Source organism: Molothrus ater, chromosome 23, assembly GCF_012460135.2.
Source record: "Molothrus ater isolate BHLD 08-10-18 breed brown headed cowbird chromosome 23, BPBGC_Mater_1.1, whole genome shotgun sequence".
NCBI classification, from domain to species: Eukaryota; Metazoa; Chordata; class Aves; order Passeriformes; family Icteridae; genus Molothrus; species Molothrus ater.
In genome coordinates, this window is record NC_050500.2 from 6,981,657 (window position 1) to 6,999,900 (window position 18,244).

The following is an 18,244-nucleotide window of genomic DNA, read 5'->3' on the forward strand; positions in this document are numbered from 1 at the left end:
CCAGCAAACAGCCAGCCCCAAAGCCTCTCCCCACAGCTGCTGCCAGGGCACTGCCAGCACTTCTCCCAGCACAGCTGCTGCTTCTTGCCATCTCCCCTTCCTGCTTCTCTGATCTCTATGCAAATCCTCGCACCAAAAGCAGCCAGCAAAACCCAGCCAAGCCTGGCAGGTATCTTTTGATTTGGGTAGTGTTTAATGTGGGGGCCTCTTCAGATTAATTGTGCCTTAACAGAAACAGAGCCCTCGGTCTCCAGCAATTATCCTATCTGAAAGAGCCGGGAATGGGGCTTCACTGGGGTTTGGCTGTTTTTTAATGGGAGAGGAAAGAGGGAAAGAAAAAAAAAGAGAAAAGGAGGAGAAAGAGGAAGGGAAAAGAAAGGAAAAGAGAAAACCATCGTCTCTAGAGCTGGAGAACTTTCCCAGTCTTTTCTGCAGCCGGGACTCTGCCCCACGGATTCTCTATCACGAATTTTGTTTGAATAAGAGTTGTTGGCGTTCAGGGAGCCCAGTCCAGACTGTTTATGCCACCGCAGGAGCAAGTGCTGGGACATTCCCTTGGGCTCTCCTGGCCGAGAGAGCCCCCTGGTTTTGTGTCCGGGCGTTTCCAGTGGGCTCTCCCCGTTAGCTCGAGCATTTGCCGGGGGTTCCACAGCGCAGGTCGGTGGGAGAGCTCCGTACCCGGGTTCCTGGGGTCCCGGCTCTCCTCTCCGCGGGGCTCTCGGTGCGCCCGGAGCCCGGCGGGGCGGGCGGGCGCTGCCGCCGCCGCTCCCTCCTCCCGCCGGCCGTCCCTCCCTCCTTTCCCCTCCTTTCCTCTCCCTTCCCAGCCCGATTGTGCAATCGCGAGCGGCGGGGCCGGCGGCACCGCCCGGAGCCCGGCACCGGGGGGAGGGAGGCGGCTGCTCCCGCCCGCCCCGCGCCTCCTCCGTGGCCGCCCCGCCGCGCCGGGGATGCGGCAGCCGCCGGGCACCGCCGGGCCCCGGACCCCATGGGATGCGCCCGCCGTTCCCTGGCTGGTGAGTAGCCCTTGGCTTTGTGTGCCCCCCGCCCCCGCCGCTTTTTCCCCGCACCAGATTTTCCGTCTCTTTTCCTCTCGCTTCTCTTCTCCCCCCCGCCGGTGATGGATGGCCGGGAGGATGAGGATGTTGCCACGGGCAGAAATCGGTTGCAGATGAGGCGGACTTGGGGGGATCTGCTCTGCAATCGTTAAACTATTTCCACCGCCGCTTCAGCTCGAGTAGAATAAAAGCCTGGGAGCCGGGGAGCCGCGCTGTGTCGGTCGCACATCTGTGGTACAGAGTCCTTCCCTCCTTCCCATCCCTGTCGGGGTTTGAAACAAAAGTGCCGAGGGAAGAACGGGAACGCTCAGTATCGATTAACCACACCACCAGCGGACGCAGGGTAGTTCAACGATCATAAAAGGAAGAAGTTTTCCCGATGGCAAGGCAGTAAACTTTTGTTCCTTGAAAAGTTCATCCCGGGGATTAATTTACATCCTTGTTTCATGGAAATACTTTAGGCACTTACTGTAAAAGCTTATATCCAATATATCCCTACCTGTTTTTTGAACCCCAGCATAGCATTTCAATTTGTATCCGTATTTGCAGCAGTTTTTATTTGTTCCATACAATAGTCTCTGCATTTTAAGATCTGTGGGGATTTCTCTTTTTCTCTGGTAGGTGTTTTGGAAACAGAACATGCTTTAGCTTGCTTTTGGGCTGCATTACAGTTGATCTGGACAATCCCTTATTTCCTACTAACATTTCTCTTACGGGGGCACCAGCAAGTTCTGCTCCACTCCACAATCCAACTTTTACATATAGGATTAGCCCCATCAAATTAAAAATTCAGCCTGTGTGAAGTGTTGGTGGATTTAGGAAATGGTAGCTTTTCCAGGCAGGGTTTTTTTGGGAAAAATCTGAACCCTGCTGAAACAAGTGGGAAAGATCCTAGCGAGATGGAGACACACAGATTTTCCCTTGTGTTTTTAGCTGAAGAACTCGGTGCCTTCTTTGCAATGTCCAACCAGTCAAAAATCAGCTGCATCCACTGGGCACTTCTGCCTTTTGAAGGCAGGCTCCCATCTCGTAAAAGGCTGCTCGCCTCAAATTTGCAAACCGCAGGATGGGAAATGGAATTTGCCTTCAGTATAAAAATCCCAAGTGTTTGCAAACAGCCCTGAGAAGAATCCGGGCTCTTGGCGTGACCTCCCAGCGCTGGATTCCAGCTCGGGGAGTTTGCGGTCTCACAAAAAGGGCAAACGAGCAAAGTCCTCCCGAGTGCCCGCTCGTCTTTCCGGAGCAGGGAAAACAGTGGAGCTGGAGGGAATTTTGGGTGCTCTGGAGGTGCAGGATCAGGCCCTGAGCCAAAGGAGCCTTGAAGAGCTGCCCGTGTTGGAGTGACTTTGCTTGCGGCGTGCGTTGGCATTGCCGAGGGCGGATTCGGCTGGTGCAGCCATGGGAAAGCTGCCCAAGGAGCAGAGGAAACTCCTGGGCAGTTATTCCTGCCCTAACTCCGTGCTGTTCCCATTAAAGCTTTAGCAGCTCCTCTGCCAGATCCCATATCCGACCACGGGGCGGGCAGAGCCAGGTTCTTGCTCTGTCCTTGGGCCTTGCTCCTGCTCTTTTTGTTTTGAAGTCCGCTGGAAAAAACCACCCTCCTCTGTGGTTGCACGGGCTCGGAGAGCCCCTGTGACAAAACAAGGAGCACAGTAACAGGGGTCCAGCATGGCTGAGGGCAAAGAAACTTCACACCCGCTCAAACTGGACTCTTAAAAACCTGAACAGCTGATAAAATTGTCCTTCTGGGGGAGTTCTGCAGTGAGAGTCTGGGGTGGTCTGTCCTGTTAGCCCTGGCAGGGCTGTGCTCGCTGCTCTCCAGACCTTTGTTTCTTGTGCAGCGCTGTTTAGGGAGGGAGGGCCGTGGGGGCCAGGGCTTTCCTGGACATAAATTAGCACCGAGGGTGGGAAGGGAACAGCCCAGCACCCATCACAGCAGTTGTGGAGCTGGGCTGGGCTGGGCTGGGCTGATGCCCCGTTCCAGCCAGGATCGCAGCCCTGCAGAGCTGAGCCTTGGAAATGGCGTCAGGATGGAGCCCTTGCCAGGGTCACTCTTAGATGTGGTTTAAGCCTCCTTCTTCTCTGACACAGAGCTCAGGCAACCTGTCCAGAGGGGGGAAGGGAGTGCTGTTGGGGTCGCAGTGGGATTTCTTTGTGGGCCCAATCCTGCAGGTTTAGGAGAAACGGTCTAAATGTCAAGTGTGAGGTCAGCCCTGGTACCGACTGAAAATACCAGCTGGGCTGTGGGCTGTTGCATTACCTCCAAACCCCCCTGGCCTTGCACTTCCATGTGTTTTTCTGCTTTGGCCAGTGCCATGGGTAAATAACACAGACATTGGGTTTGTGCCATCAGAACTGAGGAGGCTCCTGTGGTGTAAAGCAGAGACTAAAAGAGGGCAAAAACGCATCAGGTCAGTGAATTTCTGAAGCTGCTGTAACCAAGATATGGCCCAAACGGGTATGAAGGGAGAGTGAGACAGCAGGGAGGATCCTGAAAGATCCACAGCTCCATCCACAAGCTCTTTTCTCCTTTGCTCTTTCCCCTTCTTGCTCCAGCAGCTGGGAACCTGATCCTGCAGGCGCAACCCCGCTGTGCTGGGATTTTATGCAAGTTTGGTAATGAATGACCGAGCCAGGGAAAGCCAGCGTGGTTGGCATCCGAGAGAGCTCCCCTCGCTGCCTGCAGGAATTAAAAAAATCATCATCCTGGTGGCCACTCTGCACTGGAACTGGTTTTATCTGGTTCCAGTTAGGCTTGTTTTGAGTAAGACAAGCGGTGCCAGATTCTGATCTCATTTGCACCAGTGGAGTCATTTGGAGGAGCCGGTCCCAATTTACCTCACTCTAAGCGAAAGCAGAACGGGCCCTGCTGGGAGAAGCTCTCCCTCCCGGGGCAGTGCCCGGTGCCTGCCCGCAGATCCACCGGGGAAAAGCCGCGGCTCCCGCAGCTCCGGGGCTCTCCTGCCCTCCTCAGAGCTGTGCTCGCACAAGGACGGGCCAGGCTGTGCCTGCGGGGACCCGACTGACCGAGCCCGGTGCTCTGGGGGGTGCTCGGGTGAATGGGGAGGACGGGGAAGAGGAGGAGGAGATCCTCCTGTCTACGCTGGGTGGGGAACTCGCAGGGGTCAAGGATAGCATTGGAGAGAGCAGCACAATCCCTGTTACCCACGGGATTTCCGAAGGAGCTGTTGGACACTCTCGTGCCCGTTGGGCTGCCCTCGGCCCGGGCTGGCTCCGGGCTGGGCCCGGCTCTGAGGGAGCACCAGCCCCGGCTCTGAGGGAGCACCAGCCCCGGCTCTGTGGGGAGCACCAGGCCCGGCTCTGAGGGAGCACCAGCCCCGGCTCTGTGGGGAGCACCAGCCCCGACTCTGTGGGGAGCACCAGCCCCGGCTCTGAGGGAGCACCAGCCCCGGCTCTGAGGGAGCACCAGCCCCGACTCTGTGGGGAGCACCAGCCCCGGCTCTGTGGGAGCACCAGCCCCGGCTCTGAGGGAGCACCAGCCCCGACTCTGTGGGGAGCACCAGCCCCAGCTCTGTGGGGAGCACCAGCCCCGGCTCTGAGGGAGCACCAGGCCCGGCTCTGTGGGGAGCACCAGGCCCGGCTCTGTGGGAGCACCAGCCCCGGCTCTGAGGGAGCACCAGGCCCGGGGAGAGCAGGAGGCAGCCGGGCCCCGCTCAGGCCCGGGCATGCGAGCGAGCCCAGGGCTGGAACGCTGCTCCCAGCTGGGCTGGATCAGCTGCACCGGGCCCGACCTGGCTGGGAATGCTCCAGGCACGGCTCCAGACCGGTCCTGGCCCGTGCAGGGCTTGGGCAGAGCCTGGACCCCCTGCCCAGCCAGCTGGGGCTGCCCAGCCTGCTGCTCCCGGAGCCGCTGGAGGCCGGTCTGGGCTCATTTTCCAGCTCCCCACACAGCTGATCTGGTCCCGGGCTCCTTTTCCAGCTCCCCACACAGCTGATTTAGTCCCAGTCTCATTTTCCAGCTCCCCACAAAGCTGATCTGGTCCCGGGCTCCTTTTCCAGCTCCCCACACAGCTGATTTAGTCCCAGTCTCATTTTCCAGCTCCCCACACAGCTGATCTGGTCCCGGGCTCCTTTTCCAGCTCCCCACACAGCTGATTTAGTCCCAGTCTCATTTTCCAGCTCCCCACAAAGCTGATCTGGTCCCGGGCTCCTTTTCCAGCTCCCCACACAGCTGATTTAGTCCCGGGCTCATTTTCCAGCTCCCCACAAAGCTGATCTGGTCCCGGGCTCCTTTTCCAGCTCCCCACACAGCTGATCTGGTCCTGGGCTCATTTTCCAGCTCCCCACACAGTTGATTTAGTCCCAGTCTCATTTTCCAGCTCCCCACAAAGCTGATCCTTGCTCCCATCCCACTCTTCCAGCTGCTCTTGGGGGCTGTAGAGCCCCACGTGCCTCAGGAAGAGGGGCAGTGGTGGTGTGGGGCCAGGATGTGCTCCTGAGCTTTAGGTTGATGCATTTTCCTGGCCATGATTGTTCTTAATGCTGAAGAAATGAAGCAATTGAAATAAATGACCAGAAACTGTTTATATGACTCTTGCCTCTTCTACAGGCCATTAGTGGGTCCCTTTTCCAGCAGAGCTCCTTCAGGATCCCATCCTAAAACCAAGTCCAGAGGTAGCTTTCCAATGACTTTTGTAGGCAAAGCATCTTGGATTTTTTTTTCCAGCTGCAAAAAATTAGTTTCCCAAGAGCTTAGTTGAGGAGCCAGATTAAAACTCCCAGTGTACCAACATCTTTTCACATTCTGGCCAATGTGGGGAGGGCAGAAGGCTTTAAAAATGCTGCACTGCTTTTCTTTATTTCTGCAAGTTGCCCAACCATGCTTGAGTGGAAATTAATATGTTACAGAAAGGGAAGCTGTAACATCTGCTTCTGAAAGGAGCAGACACAGCCAGGTCTGCAGTGAGAAACAACACAGCTTTTGCTCCACTATCAAAAAGTTCTTAGGATAGATTCTTGTGGTTGTTAAATATCAAATGTCTTCCTGTGGTGGTTCCCTGTTTATTTTTTTGTAATTTCTCCCCAGATTTTGCAGCTCAGCGAAGCAAGACTGGGGCTCTGAGCTTGGAGACATTTCTGTGCTCAGTTAAGCACTCTTGTGTCCTGCTGTCCTGAAGAATTAGCTCCAGACATTCTCAGTGCAGAGTTCTCTTCCCTCTCCCCTGCCCATATCATACCTCAATCAGGTTCTTTTGGGCTGTTACAGTCACTACAGTAAGAGTCCCTAAAATTGTAAAGTTTTAGCTAAATGCAAATTTCAAAAAGGGGGAAGTATTTAATAATAGGTATTAAGTAACATCTGTTGTTTTGATAAATGTTTTTCAATACACTGTGACTTCTCCATTTTTTGCAGTTGAGATTTAAGCTTTCTCTTTTAATAATGCTGGCTTATAAGTTGTTTTGTTCCATGTAAGCAAATATTATTTGAGTTGAGTTTCCTAAGAGCCAGTCCCCAGTGGTGTTCAGCAGTTACAGACCTAATCCTGCCCCTGAGGAGAGCCGTGCCCTGGATCTTCCTGGGATGTTTCTTTCCAGCTGCCACCAAGCAGACACTCTACTCTGGCTTTGCATCCTTTTAGGTGCCTCCATAATGATTTTCCTTTGAGCATTGCCTGCAGTGAGATCTCTCGTGCACACAGAGCAGTGATCCCACAGGGTCCCTGCAGAGCTCCCTGCCCTGCCTGCAGTGCTGTGTCCCGGGGTGACTCCCCCCCACCTGGCTGTCCCCACCTGGCTGTCCCCACCTGGCTGTCCCCACCTGGCTCCCACCTGCCCTGTGCCTTCCCCCTGCCCTTTGCACCCAGGGATGTGGGCTGAGGGCTCTGGCACCAGCCCAGCCCTCCCTGCTGCCCGGGCAGCCCCTTCTCTCCAGGGGAGTTGGGCTCTCCAGACACCTCCCTGTGCTTCCCATCGGCTCCCCTGCTCTTGCAGCCAGGGAAACTGAGGCACAGAGCATCTTTGGGCCCTCCTCTGCTCCGTGTGGCAGCTCTTGTCAAACAGCACAAATAACCAGAGGCACACAGAGGGCTGTGGCTCCTGTCCCACACCAGCCTGGGGTCACTCCTTGGCCCAGCGAGGGCACAGCTGGGTGGGGAGCTGGAAAGGGAAGGACAGGGGAGGGGATCCCAGCTCTGACCCAGACCAGGAGCCAAAACCTTCCCCTTGTCCATCTCTGCTGAGAGCTCATGTGTAAGGGCTGGGATCCCTGAGGCACAGCAGGAGAGGGCCCCATGTCTGTGCTGTGCTCACAGCCTGGGAGCCCCAGTGGTGTTTGGAAAGCTTTGGGGGTTCTTGTCTCCCAGAGCCTGCGGTGCCTCGTGTGTGGCCCTGAGCACAACCTACCTGCGTTTGTGGTTCTCTGTATTTGGCAGAATTGCAAGATTCTGGATAAGAAAAATACCTATAAACACATTAAACAACTCATGAAACATTCCCCATGTCCACCTGCAAGCTTGTCTTGTGTTATGGTGTAAACTTCCCACTGGAAAAAGAGGGTAAAACTGATTAGATCTGTTTTATTTTCCTCCAGAAGTGTTTGGTTTCCAAATGTCTGGGAACAGCTGTGGGCTGGATGGTGGGAACGTGGCCTCCGAGGTAATTCCAGGGATTGTCCTCGGCCCATGGAACGATGGAGATTTTCCCAGCTGCTCCCAGGCGCTGGTGCTGTCCTGCTGGGGGGACTCCTGAGAGTGCTGGGATTGCTGGGATGGGAGAAAGAAGCTCTTCAGGTGACACAGAACATCTGAGGTGGTTCCAGAAGCTCTCCATGCCGGGAAGCTGTTGGTGGAACTGGGGTGGAACCAGTTTGGGGGTGCTGGGGTGGAACCCTGGCCCCAGCCGCCCCTCAGCTCCTCGGGCACGGCTGGAAAAGGCTCCGGAGCACGGGGCTGCAGCTGTGCCTGCGCTGAGAAGTTGTTTGTGCCGGGAGCTGGGATGTGCCAGGTTCAGGGCTGAGTCATTTATTTCCCAAATGCTGCCGGAGGGATGGAGGGGAAGCTGCCATGGGCTCCCTGCAGAGGGAGCGGGGGGAGACCCTCACGGGCCGGTGGCTCTGCCGGAACTGAGCTGAACTTTCTGCTTGAAGAGCTTTGACTAACGGGGAAAAAAATGTGCCTCGGTTCGGGGGAGAGAAAGAAGCCCCTGTGTGCCGGGAAGTGGCTGCTCCCGCCGGGTCAGCCGGGGAACACACTTGTTCCTTTGGGCTGCAACGTGTAATTTAGCTTGTCACGGAGGAATGTGCTCAATGCCTTTATTTAATCGGGAGTTTGCAAACCTGCTCGGGTGCCTCGTCTTCCTTTTTCCCTTCCCAGGCTGGGGGGGAGAAGGAACACGGTGCTTTTGTCTCCGTGGTTGCTGTCAGATGAATGGTGCTGGTGGCAGCTCTGTCCGCATGACTGGTTTGAGCTATGGACACGCTACTCCCAGCCCCGGCTCCCTCCCAAACTCAGCTGCATCAGATGTTTTCCTAGGCACCGGCATAAACCTCGTTACTTACTAGAAAAGTAGCCCTGCGGGTTCCAGGACATTCCTGGGAGAAGGAAAACACCATGTGCTGGGGATGTGGTGTGCTCGGGGCTGCCCGGCAGTGGGGGATGGCAGGGCTGGGGCCAGGGTGCCCTGAGCGATGGGGGACTCTTGGAACTGCTCCAGCTCCAAAGGGGCGCCCCCTTCCCCTGCTGGGAATTCCCCAACTCTCCCCCACCCCTTGCACACGGACAGCAGCCGTGGGGCCCTGGTTACAAACACACCCTGCTCAGGAAAGGAGAAGCTGCAGCACATGTTTAAGTGCTTTCCTGAATCCAGGCCAGGTCCCGTGCTTGAGCAGAGCACAGCCTCACTCATCTTCACAGGATGCTGGGAGAGGATCCCCTGTGCCTGTGGGTCTGCTCTGAGCAGCAGAAGCACCTCCATGGAACACAGACCCCAGGACTTGCCAGCACAGACAGGAATTTTGCCTCTTTGCAGCTGGGTAGAGATGCACAGAAACCTGGAAAAACCCCACCTTTCTTAGGAAAGAAGGAAATTGCTCTCTAATCGGGCATGTGGAAGTGAACTTGTGTGCTGACTCCAGAGGAATTTGGGTTGTTCCCCGGGGGGTTGTGATTGCTCTCTGGGTCACATCCCAGCTCTGATCTCGGACTTGCCTTTGGGAGCAGGATTCCTCAGCACAGAGCTGCTGGCATTTGAGGAATGAGTGATGCTTGTTTCAGAAAGCAAACCAAGTGTGTGTGAGTCTGTGTGTGCAGCTTAGCCATGTTCCTTCAGAAATTGCAGAATTTCCCCCACTGAAATGGGAAAAAAACCTCAGGCACAAGAGTCCTCTTCGGTACAGATGTATTTAACCCCACAACTCTCATTACTGGCAGTGCAAGCTCAGGAGTTAAAACCCTCTGCTTATCTCCAGCCAACACCTGCAAGTCTCCTTTATGCAGGTATTCCCACCAGGGAGCCGTGGGATCCACATCCCACAAGTGCTGGGAGGATTACAAAGCCAGGGCTTTGCAGGTGCTGCTGCATTATATTACCGTGGTTCTTGTATCACCAGAAAATGAGGAAATTTAGCAGAGACCCCACAAGATTCCTCCAGAGATCCCATGAGTGAGGATGCTCTGTTCTGTGTGCCATGGGATGGAAGGCAGGGAAGAATCTTTCTGCTCTGTCTCTTGATTCAGATCCAGGAGGTTGAGCTCAGTGGAGGGATAACAGGGCAAAATCCCATAATGACCTTAAAATCCCTGAGTGCTCAGGAGGTGTCTCAATCATTTAGATAAATCTGATGGTGCTGCAGCCCAGGGGGCGTGGATGAGGGCTCCAGAGGAGCGGGGCATTTTTCCTCTCCTCCCAGCAAGAGTGAGAGGGCTGGGCCCAGGAGCCATGGGAATCAATAGCAGCCTTTCCAGTGTGGGCTGTGCATCATCGTCTGGATAAATAAATAAAAGGAAATAACAAATAACATGGTTCTAACAAATATTTTAGGAAGTATAAATGCCTTTCACCATGACTCCATCCAAACCCCACACAGGAAAAAATCTCCCTGTTTCTGTGCTGCTTTTCCATCTGCCTTTCCCCAGCGACTTGGGGGTGTCAATTCAGGCACCTCGGCTGGAGAGCAGAGCAAGGAAACCTCGGGGGGATTTCTCTGGGGGTGGGCAGCGACCTCCAAGCCCACCACCTTCGTGTCCTTGTGACAGGGCCCCCCCTTGTCCCGTCCTCGGAATAACCCTGAGCAGAATTTGAGTGGCTCTGGATAAATAAACGTGGTATTGTTCCTCCCCGCGGGTTCCCAGCCCTGGGCTGAGGTTTCCCCGTGTCTCTGCTGCTGCCTTGCAGCGACACCTGCTGCGCGCTCCCAGGAGGAGAAGGGTCCCCCACGGCTTCCCAGCTGGGAGAAAAGGAAGGGGAAAGCTCGTTCCTTCCTCAAATAAAAACATTTCTGTGGTGCGGGACTTCCCCAGCCCCGCTCGGCTCGTGGCGGTGACACTTTTGGTTTGCAAAATTCTCCCAGCCCAGCTTTGGGTGGGAAATGAGGAAAAGCCTGGGAGAGGCAAGGCAGGTCTCTGACCAGCCCAGAGCTCATTTGAAAGAGGAAAGAGGCAGAGCAGCACATCCCACTCCCCAGGCAGAGTTCTGGGAGCTGTGCAGGGGGATCATAGGGATCTATCCAAATTGTCTGTGAGAGAGTGCATTTTCCAGATCACAGCTGAAGACATTAATTAAGCCTTCTGCTTAAAGCCCCAGGCAGGCTGACAGAGGAGCAGGGCCCTTGGCGTCATTAAAGAAGGGAAGCAAAAGAAAGTGAATAGGTTGATTAGCAGAAGTGAGGAATTGGTCATACATACAGCAGTGTGATCTAATTACAACAGACTTTTACAATGAAACTTGCAGTGCTGAGGACATAACATTAGGAAATAGCATTAATAATGTGCAGAAAGAAATCCAGTTTGCATGCTGCAAGACCAAACCAGGACACACCAGGTCCAGTGGGGCTGGACCTGTGCTTGTAACACCCAAGAACTCCCTGGGGTAGGAGAAATGGGCTGCTTGGCCAGTTTTCTTTGCTGCTAACGTTGTGCTCTCCATGTGCAGGTGTAGGATTTTGGCAGAGCTGGCCATGATGTTATGGTTCCTGGTGGGGGCCCTGTTCCCAGCGCTGCTCCTGGCTGCCCCACCGCCCATAAACAAGCTCGCCCTCTTCCCCGACAAGAGCGCCTGGTGTGAGGCCAAGAACATCACCCAGATCGTGGGGCACAGCGGCTGCGAGTCCAAATCCATCCAGAACAGGTACAGAGCTGCCCTCAGGCCAGGGCTGGAGGCAGCTGCTGGCACTGCAGTGCCTCTGGGGCTGTGGCTGGCACCAGGCACCGTGTCCTGCCTCTGTCCCAGGGAAGGTCAAATCTCTGCCTTGGCTGGGAAGGGCAGCACCTCCCCTGAGCCCCTCTCCTGCTGTCTTTGCAGGGCCTGTCTGGGACAGTGCTTCAGCTACAGCGTCCCCAACACCTTCCCCCAGTCCACAGAGTCCCTGGTTCACTGCGACTCCTGCATGCCAGCCCAGTCCATGTGGGAAATCGTGAGTATCCTGCTCTGCTCCATGGGGCCCCAGCTCTGCTCTGACACCACCTCAGGGCCCTCCTCCTCCTTCTCTGGGCTTTTCCCACTCAGAGTTTCCTCCCAGGGCATCTCTCAGGTGGCTGTACCATGTCCTGAGATGCCTGGGTGGAAGGAGCTGCTGGAAGCTCTGCTGAATAGTCCATTATCCCTCTATTTGCAGCACCGTCCCCTGTCAGTCCCTGCATTATTTATCCCTATGCTTATCCACATTCCTGCTGTCTCCACTGCTCTCTTTGTCCACCTGCACCCCCTTGGGAGATCTGTCTGTGTTTGATGTCCAGAAGTTCATCCTTAGATCTCACAGTTCTGTGTCACCTCTGATCCTGGCAGAGCCATAAACCCAGGTCTAAGAGCAGCCCAGAGCCCAGGGAACTGGCTCTGCCCTCTGCTTCCCCTTCAGCTCTCATTTGATGAGAGGGTTTAGCCCAAACTGGGCTGCTTGGCATCAGCTCTTGTGGGTGGCCTTTGCTGTCTCAGGGATATTCCAGTGCCTGGGAGCTGAGTCCTGCTGGAGTTGGTGCTGAAGGGTGGGAGTGAGGTGGGGGTTGGTCTCTCCTGCCATGTCTCAGGTGAAAGGAGGAGAGGAAATGGCCTCAGGTTGCACCAAGGGAGGTTCAGATTAGATATAGATAGATACAGATATAAGAAAAAAAATGTCACTGAAAGGTTGGTCAGGCTTTGGAAAAAGTTCCCCAAGGAGGTGGTGGAGTCCCTGTCCCTTGGGGGTGCCCAAGGAATGGCTGGACAGGGCAATCAGTGCTCTGGGCTGGGTGACGAAGTGGGGACGGGTCATAGGCTGGTTTTGATGGTTTTGGAGGTCCTTTCCAATCTTAATGATTCAGTGATTCCATGGTTTAGAGATGACTGTGGTGGTGCTGGGTTGATGGTTTGACTTGATGAGCTTGAAGGTCTCTTCCAGCCTTGATAATTCTGTGATGTTCCCTGAGTGTCTGGAACAAGACATTCCCAGAGAACTCCCACCTTGCAGACTGGCCAGGAGTTTGTTTCTATGGATAGAAACCCATCACATCTGGCCTAAAACCACCCCAAATCTGCAGGGTCTGGGGCAGGTCACACCTCCCACCAGGGGAGCCTGAGCGCTGACCCGCCGTGTCCTTGTCCCGCTGCCCAGGTGACTCTGGACTGCCCAGGCAACGAGGAGATCCCCAGGGTGGACAAGCTGGTGGAGAAGATCCTGCACTGCAGCTGCCAGGCCTGTGGGAAGGAGCCCAGCCACGAGGGAGCCCTGTTCAACGTGTACCTGAACGCCGAGGAGAACATGGCCCACGAGGGGCCCGCGCCCCACCACTACCCCCACCACCAGCAGGAGCTGGAGGAGCCGCCCTCCAGCCACCACCACCACGAGGAGGAGGGCGAGGAGTGACCATGTGGACTGTCCTGGCAGGGCTGTGAGGGCTGGGCCGGGCTTTGGGGAGGGAGGGGGGTGCTGGAGTCTTTCCTGTCAAATCGCTGCCCTCGCGTCGCCCCCGACCCTGCGGGGCACAGGCAGGGCTGAGGCTGGAGCTGCAGGCTGAGACACCAGGGCTTGGCCTTCCCAGATGCACATAATAATAATAATAATGATGATAATATATTGAGAGGAGTGGCATGAGGGGCTCTGGCTGAGAGCAGGGACTGGGCCGGGCTCCTGGGGCTCTCCACAGGCTCCTGGCCCTGGGGGGATCCCTCTGAGTCCTGCTGGGTTCTCCTCATGCCCAGCGTGGAGGAGGAAGGGAAGCAGCCTCTCCACAGCCCCAGGAGGGATCCACATCCCTCTGGGGTGGTGGGACCAGCAGCACCCTCCTGCCTCCTCTCCCCCTGCCTGCCCACAAGGGCTCAGTGTGGACACGCTCCTGGCACCCACAGGATCTTGGTCTGAGCCCAACCCTTTGTATCAGGTGGCTCTTGGGGAGTGTTTTGCCCAGGAGGTGCCTCTGGGGCAATGGAAACCATGGTGGTGCCAACCCTTACCTTGCTGTCCCCAGGGCCACCACGTTGCTCCCTGTGGATGAGGAACTTGGATCGTGAGCACTGGGACTTCATGTTTTGGGGCTGCAGGGGAAGGCCAAGAGCTGAGGGGGGTCTGGGGGCAGTTCCACCCCTGTCTCCCCTCTCCCTGCTGCACTTTCATGGTGGTGGAGGGAGAAGGGGCTGAGGGCTGGAATGTCCCTGTGCAGGGAGTGCTTGGGCAGGGCTGGGGGTTGAGGTGGGCACGGCCTCTGCTGCCCCTCTCTCTGATGTATAAAGCTGATCCCTTGGCATTGTCCTGACAAGAGCTTCCAGAGCTTGTAATCGAATGCCTCCCCCTCCTTTTGACAAGTTTTGGGTTTTTTTTTCTTAAATAAATTAGTTCTGACTTCCACTGCTCAGTGCTCTGACGCCTGTCTGGTTTTTGGCAGCGCTGAGGCCAGGACAGGCAGGAGGCTCCAGGGCAGGGCAGAGCCATGGTTCCCACAGCTTTGAGCCACGTTCCAGCTGGGAAAAGGACGAGAGAGCTGCTGGGAGGAAAAGCGAGTCCAAATGCTGAGGGTATGGGCTGAATGTGCTGGGGGAGCCCGCCCGGCAGCCCTGGGTCCCTCCCGCCTGTGCGGGCGCTGCGGCAGCCCTGGGAGCACGGGTGTGACCGAGTCACAGGGGCTCGAGGATGAGGGAAGAGACCAGGATCTGACTCCATGTTTCAGAAGGCTTGATTTATTATTTTATGATATGTATTATATTAAAACTTTACTAAAAGAATAGAAGAAAGGATTTCCTCAGAAGGCTGGCTAAGAATAGAAAAAGAAAGAATGATAACAAAAGTTTCTGTCTCGGACAGAGAATCTGAGCCAGCTGACTGTGATTGGCCATTAATTAGAAACAACTCTATGAGATCAATTACAGACCCACCTGTTGCATTCCACAGCAGCAGATAACCATTGGTTACATTTTGTTCCTGAGGCCTCTCAGCTCCTCAGGAGGAAAAAATCCTAAGGAAAGGATTTTTCATAAAAGATGTGTGTGACACACGGGAGCCTCCGGGGCTGCTGCTGCCGCTGGGTGACAGCCACTAGGTGCCAGCCGCTGGGTGACAGCCGCTGGGTGCCAGCCGCTGGGTGCCAGCCCCTGGGTGCCAGCCGCTGGGTGACAGCCGCTGGGTGACAGCCGCTGGGTGCCAGCCGCTGGGTGACAGCCGCTAGGTGCCAGCCTCGCTCCGCCGTGTCCCCGGCATCCCCGTGCTCACGGCCCCGGGATGCTCCGGGAGGCCGGCTCGGACAGCACCGGCCACCCCTTCGGGGGACGGAGGGGCACCGTGGCTGGAGCCTGCGGGCTCTTCCCAAGGGGGTTTGGATCGGGCATTCCATGTGCCCATGCAAACCTCTGGTCCCACTGATGCCAGCGTGGATGTGCCCTGAGCAGTGATCAGTGATGCTCTTTGGTCTGAGCCTGGCCCTGAAGGGGCCAGAGGCTGTGCTGGGCCAGCAGACGGCTCTGACTGTCCCTCACTGAGCTCAGCTCTGACTGTCCCTCACTGAGCTCAGCTCTGACTGTCCCTCACTGAGCTCAGCTCTGACTGTCCCTCACTGAGCTCAGCTCTCACTGTCCCCTTTATTGAGCTCAGCTCTCACTGTCCCCTTTATTGAGCTCAGCTCTGACTATCCCCTTTATTGAGCTCAGCTCTCACTGTCCCCTTTATTGAGCTCAGCTCTCACTGTCCCCTTTATTGAGCTCAGCTCTGACTATCCCCTTTATTGAGCTCAGCTCTCACTGTCCCCTTTATTGAGCTCAGCTCTCACTGTCCCTCACTGAGCTCAGCTCTGACTGTCTCCTTTATTGAGCTCAGCTCTGACTGTCCCTCACTGAGCTCAGCTCTGACTGTCTCCTTTATTGAGCTCAGCTCTGACTGTCCCTCACTGAGCTCAGCTCTCACTGTCCCTCACTGAGCTCAGCTCTGACTGTCCCCTTTATTGAGCTCAGCTCTCACTGTCCCCTTTATTGAGCTCAGCTCTGACTGTCCCTCACTGAGCTCAGCTCTGACTGTCCCCTTTATTGAGCTCAGCTCTCACTGTCCCCTTTATTGAGCTCAGCTCTGACTGTCCCTCACTGAGCTCAGCTCTCACTGTCCCCTTTATTGAGCTCAGCTCTGACTGTCCCTCACTGAGCTCAGCTCTGACTGTCCCCTTTATTGAGCTCAGCTCTGACTGTCTCTCACTGAGCTCAGCTCTCACTGCCCCTCACTGAGCTCAGCTCTGACTGTCCCTCAGTGAGCTCAGCTCTCACTGTCCCCTTTATTGAGCTCAGCTCTCACTGCCCCTCACTGAGCTCAGCTCTCATTGCCCCCTCCTTGAGGCTCTGGGGACTCTGCACAGGTTGGGAGAGCAGGTCTGTGCTTTGGGAAGTGGGAGAGGGTTTGCATTAGGCAGGAATTGCCACAGCAGAGGGGCTGGGCTGACCAGGGAGGGCCTGGCAGGGCTAGAGGTGCTCAGTGTGTTACTGTAATGTTTTAGGCTGTGAAGTGTCTTCCCAAGGAAGGGAGCTTTACCTGAGAGCCAGGCAAAGGTGGAGAAGCCTGTGGTGGTCACTGAGCACCATCACGGGGCCCCTTTGCTGGTGTACAGAGGAAACAAGCTGGATTCAGCAGGGGGCTGTTCCTGTAAACTCCAGGAGCTGCAGTTCAAGGTGTTTGGAGCAGGACGTCTCCACCTCCATTCCACACAAGCCGAGCTCCAGCAGAGGCAGGCAGTGAGGGCTGCTGTGCAGATGAAACCATAAACTGAGGCAGTTAGCCAGGCTCTGCCCAAATTCAAACACAGGGAGCCATCCCAGACACAGCCTGGAAGGACATCTCGAGAGAGCATTACAGGGTTGGATGTTTCTGTGCTCAGCCCTGGACTGCTGGAGACTCACTGAAGTCTCTCAGCTCCCAGTTTGACTCTCCCTTTTTTTTTTTTTTTTTTTTTTGCCCTGTTGACACTTGGGTGGCTGTTGACAACCTGGTTTTGCTTTCCCTGCTAGTGGTGCTGGAGAGCAGAGCTGGTGGAGTCCATGATCTCTGCAGATGTGTCCAGAAATGCAGCACAGGGAGAGAGCACAGACAGGCCAGGAGAGCTGCCAGCACAGAGAAGCTTTTGCAGGGACAATGGTAGGATTTGGTCTTCATTTTAAGGCAGGTTTTTTGAAACACATTTTGTTTCAATCAGTTCAGATTTGCTGCCCCAGCCAACACATCCAAACCAAATGTACAAAACCTCCCATGCATGGAGGATGTGCTGTGGATGTTGGGAAGAGGCTGCTCAGAGCAGCTGTGGCTGCCCCTGGATCCCTGGCAGTGCCCAAGGCCAGGCTGGGTGAAGCTCAGAGCACCCTGGGACAGTGGAAGGTGTCCCTGCCATGGCAGGAGTTGGGAATGGAATGAGCTCCACACCCAAACCATTCCAGGACTCCATGATTCTGATCCAGTCTCCCCCTCAGAAGCAAAAGGAGACAATCTGGGATGTTGCTGGTGTGCAGCAGGGCTGAGAAGGAAGGCTGGCTCTGCACTGGGACATCGCTTCCTCCCTGTGCATCCAGCTGGGATCAATCTGAGCTGCTGCCTTCACTCACCCTGCCTGGGGAGGATGCTCAGGGTGGGCTCGGGGTGGGGTTTCTCTCTGCTCCCAGCACAGATGGGAGGTGAGGCTTTCCTGGGGCAAAGGCTTTGCTGAGGAAACCTCCTGCTGCAAACAGAGCCTCACACGTGGTGCTGCCTGGGGACTGCTGCCAGCACACTGTGACACGGAGGTGGCCAGGGAGGTTTGGCTGGGGGCATCCAGGGAGAGGGCCCTGGGCAGAGCCTGTCCTGGCACAAGTGGCAGCAGCTGTTTCCCAGTGGCAGCCTGACCCAGAGATCCTGGGGGGATAACTGTGTGTGTTTGGGCTGGGTCCCTGCCTTCCACCTCCTGAGCCTTGCTCACAGATGGTTTCCAGGCCTGGAATGCCCGTTCAGGCACTGGGAAAAGCACAACAAATGTGTTGGAAAGGTGACTGGAAAAGCAGGACGTGGTAAAGAGGCTGATTTCTGTCCCGGGGTGGGTGGCTGGGGGTGTGGTGTGCACAGCTGGCTCTCACCCACACATCTGCAGCACAACTGCCCAGGGAGGCGTGCCAAGGAAAGCTTTAGTGGGCACTTGGGGAGGGCAGGGCCTGGCCCTGGGAGCACAGGGTGGGTGCCAGGAGCACACCCTCAGCTCTGGTCTGTGCTGGAGCCACTGCTCTCAGCCCCAGTCTCCCCCAGCAGAAATCACAGCCACTGGTTGGGAAAACCCCACCTTTGGGCAGCTGGGTAATTAAAGAACCCCAAGCTGTCCCTGCCCAACCCCCTGAGGTTTTGCCCTGAGTGTGGAGGTGGCAGCGTGGAATCCCCAGCAGCACACAGAGACTCAGAATTTGCTGTGGGGCCATCCAGGATTGCCCCTCAGGCAGGGAGCTGGGCTGCCCCAAGCCAATCCAAATAACCCCGGGGCAGAGGGCCAGGCTCTGCCTTGTCTCTGCTCCTCCATCCCTGGCTGCCGATTGCTGCAGTATCTGCCAGCGAGTCCTCTGGC

The 18,244-nt window shown here is 56.0% G+C and overlaps 1 protein-coding gene across 1 annotated transcript; it reads left to right on the top strand.

Moving 5' to 3' along the window:
• The first annotated feature begins 914 nt into the window (after positions 1-914).
• On the top strand, positions 915-14,053 carry NBL1 (NBL1, DAN family BMP antagonist). Its single transcript, XM_036396242.1, has 4 exons — positions 915-1,013; positions 11,163-11,357; positions 11,532-11,643; positions 12,817-14,053. Exons 1-4 carry the CDS (start codon positions 991-993, stop codon positions 13,066-13,068), a joined length of 582 nt encoding a protein of 193 aa, XP_036252135.1. The 5' UTR covers positions 915-990; the 3' UTR covers positions 13,069-14,053.
• The last annotated feature ends 4,191 nt before the right edge of the window (positions 14,054-18,244 follow it).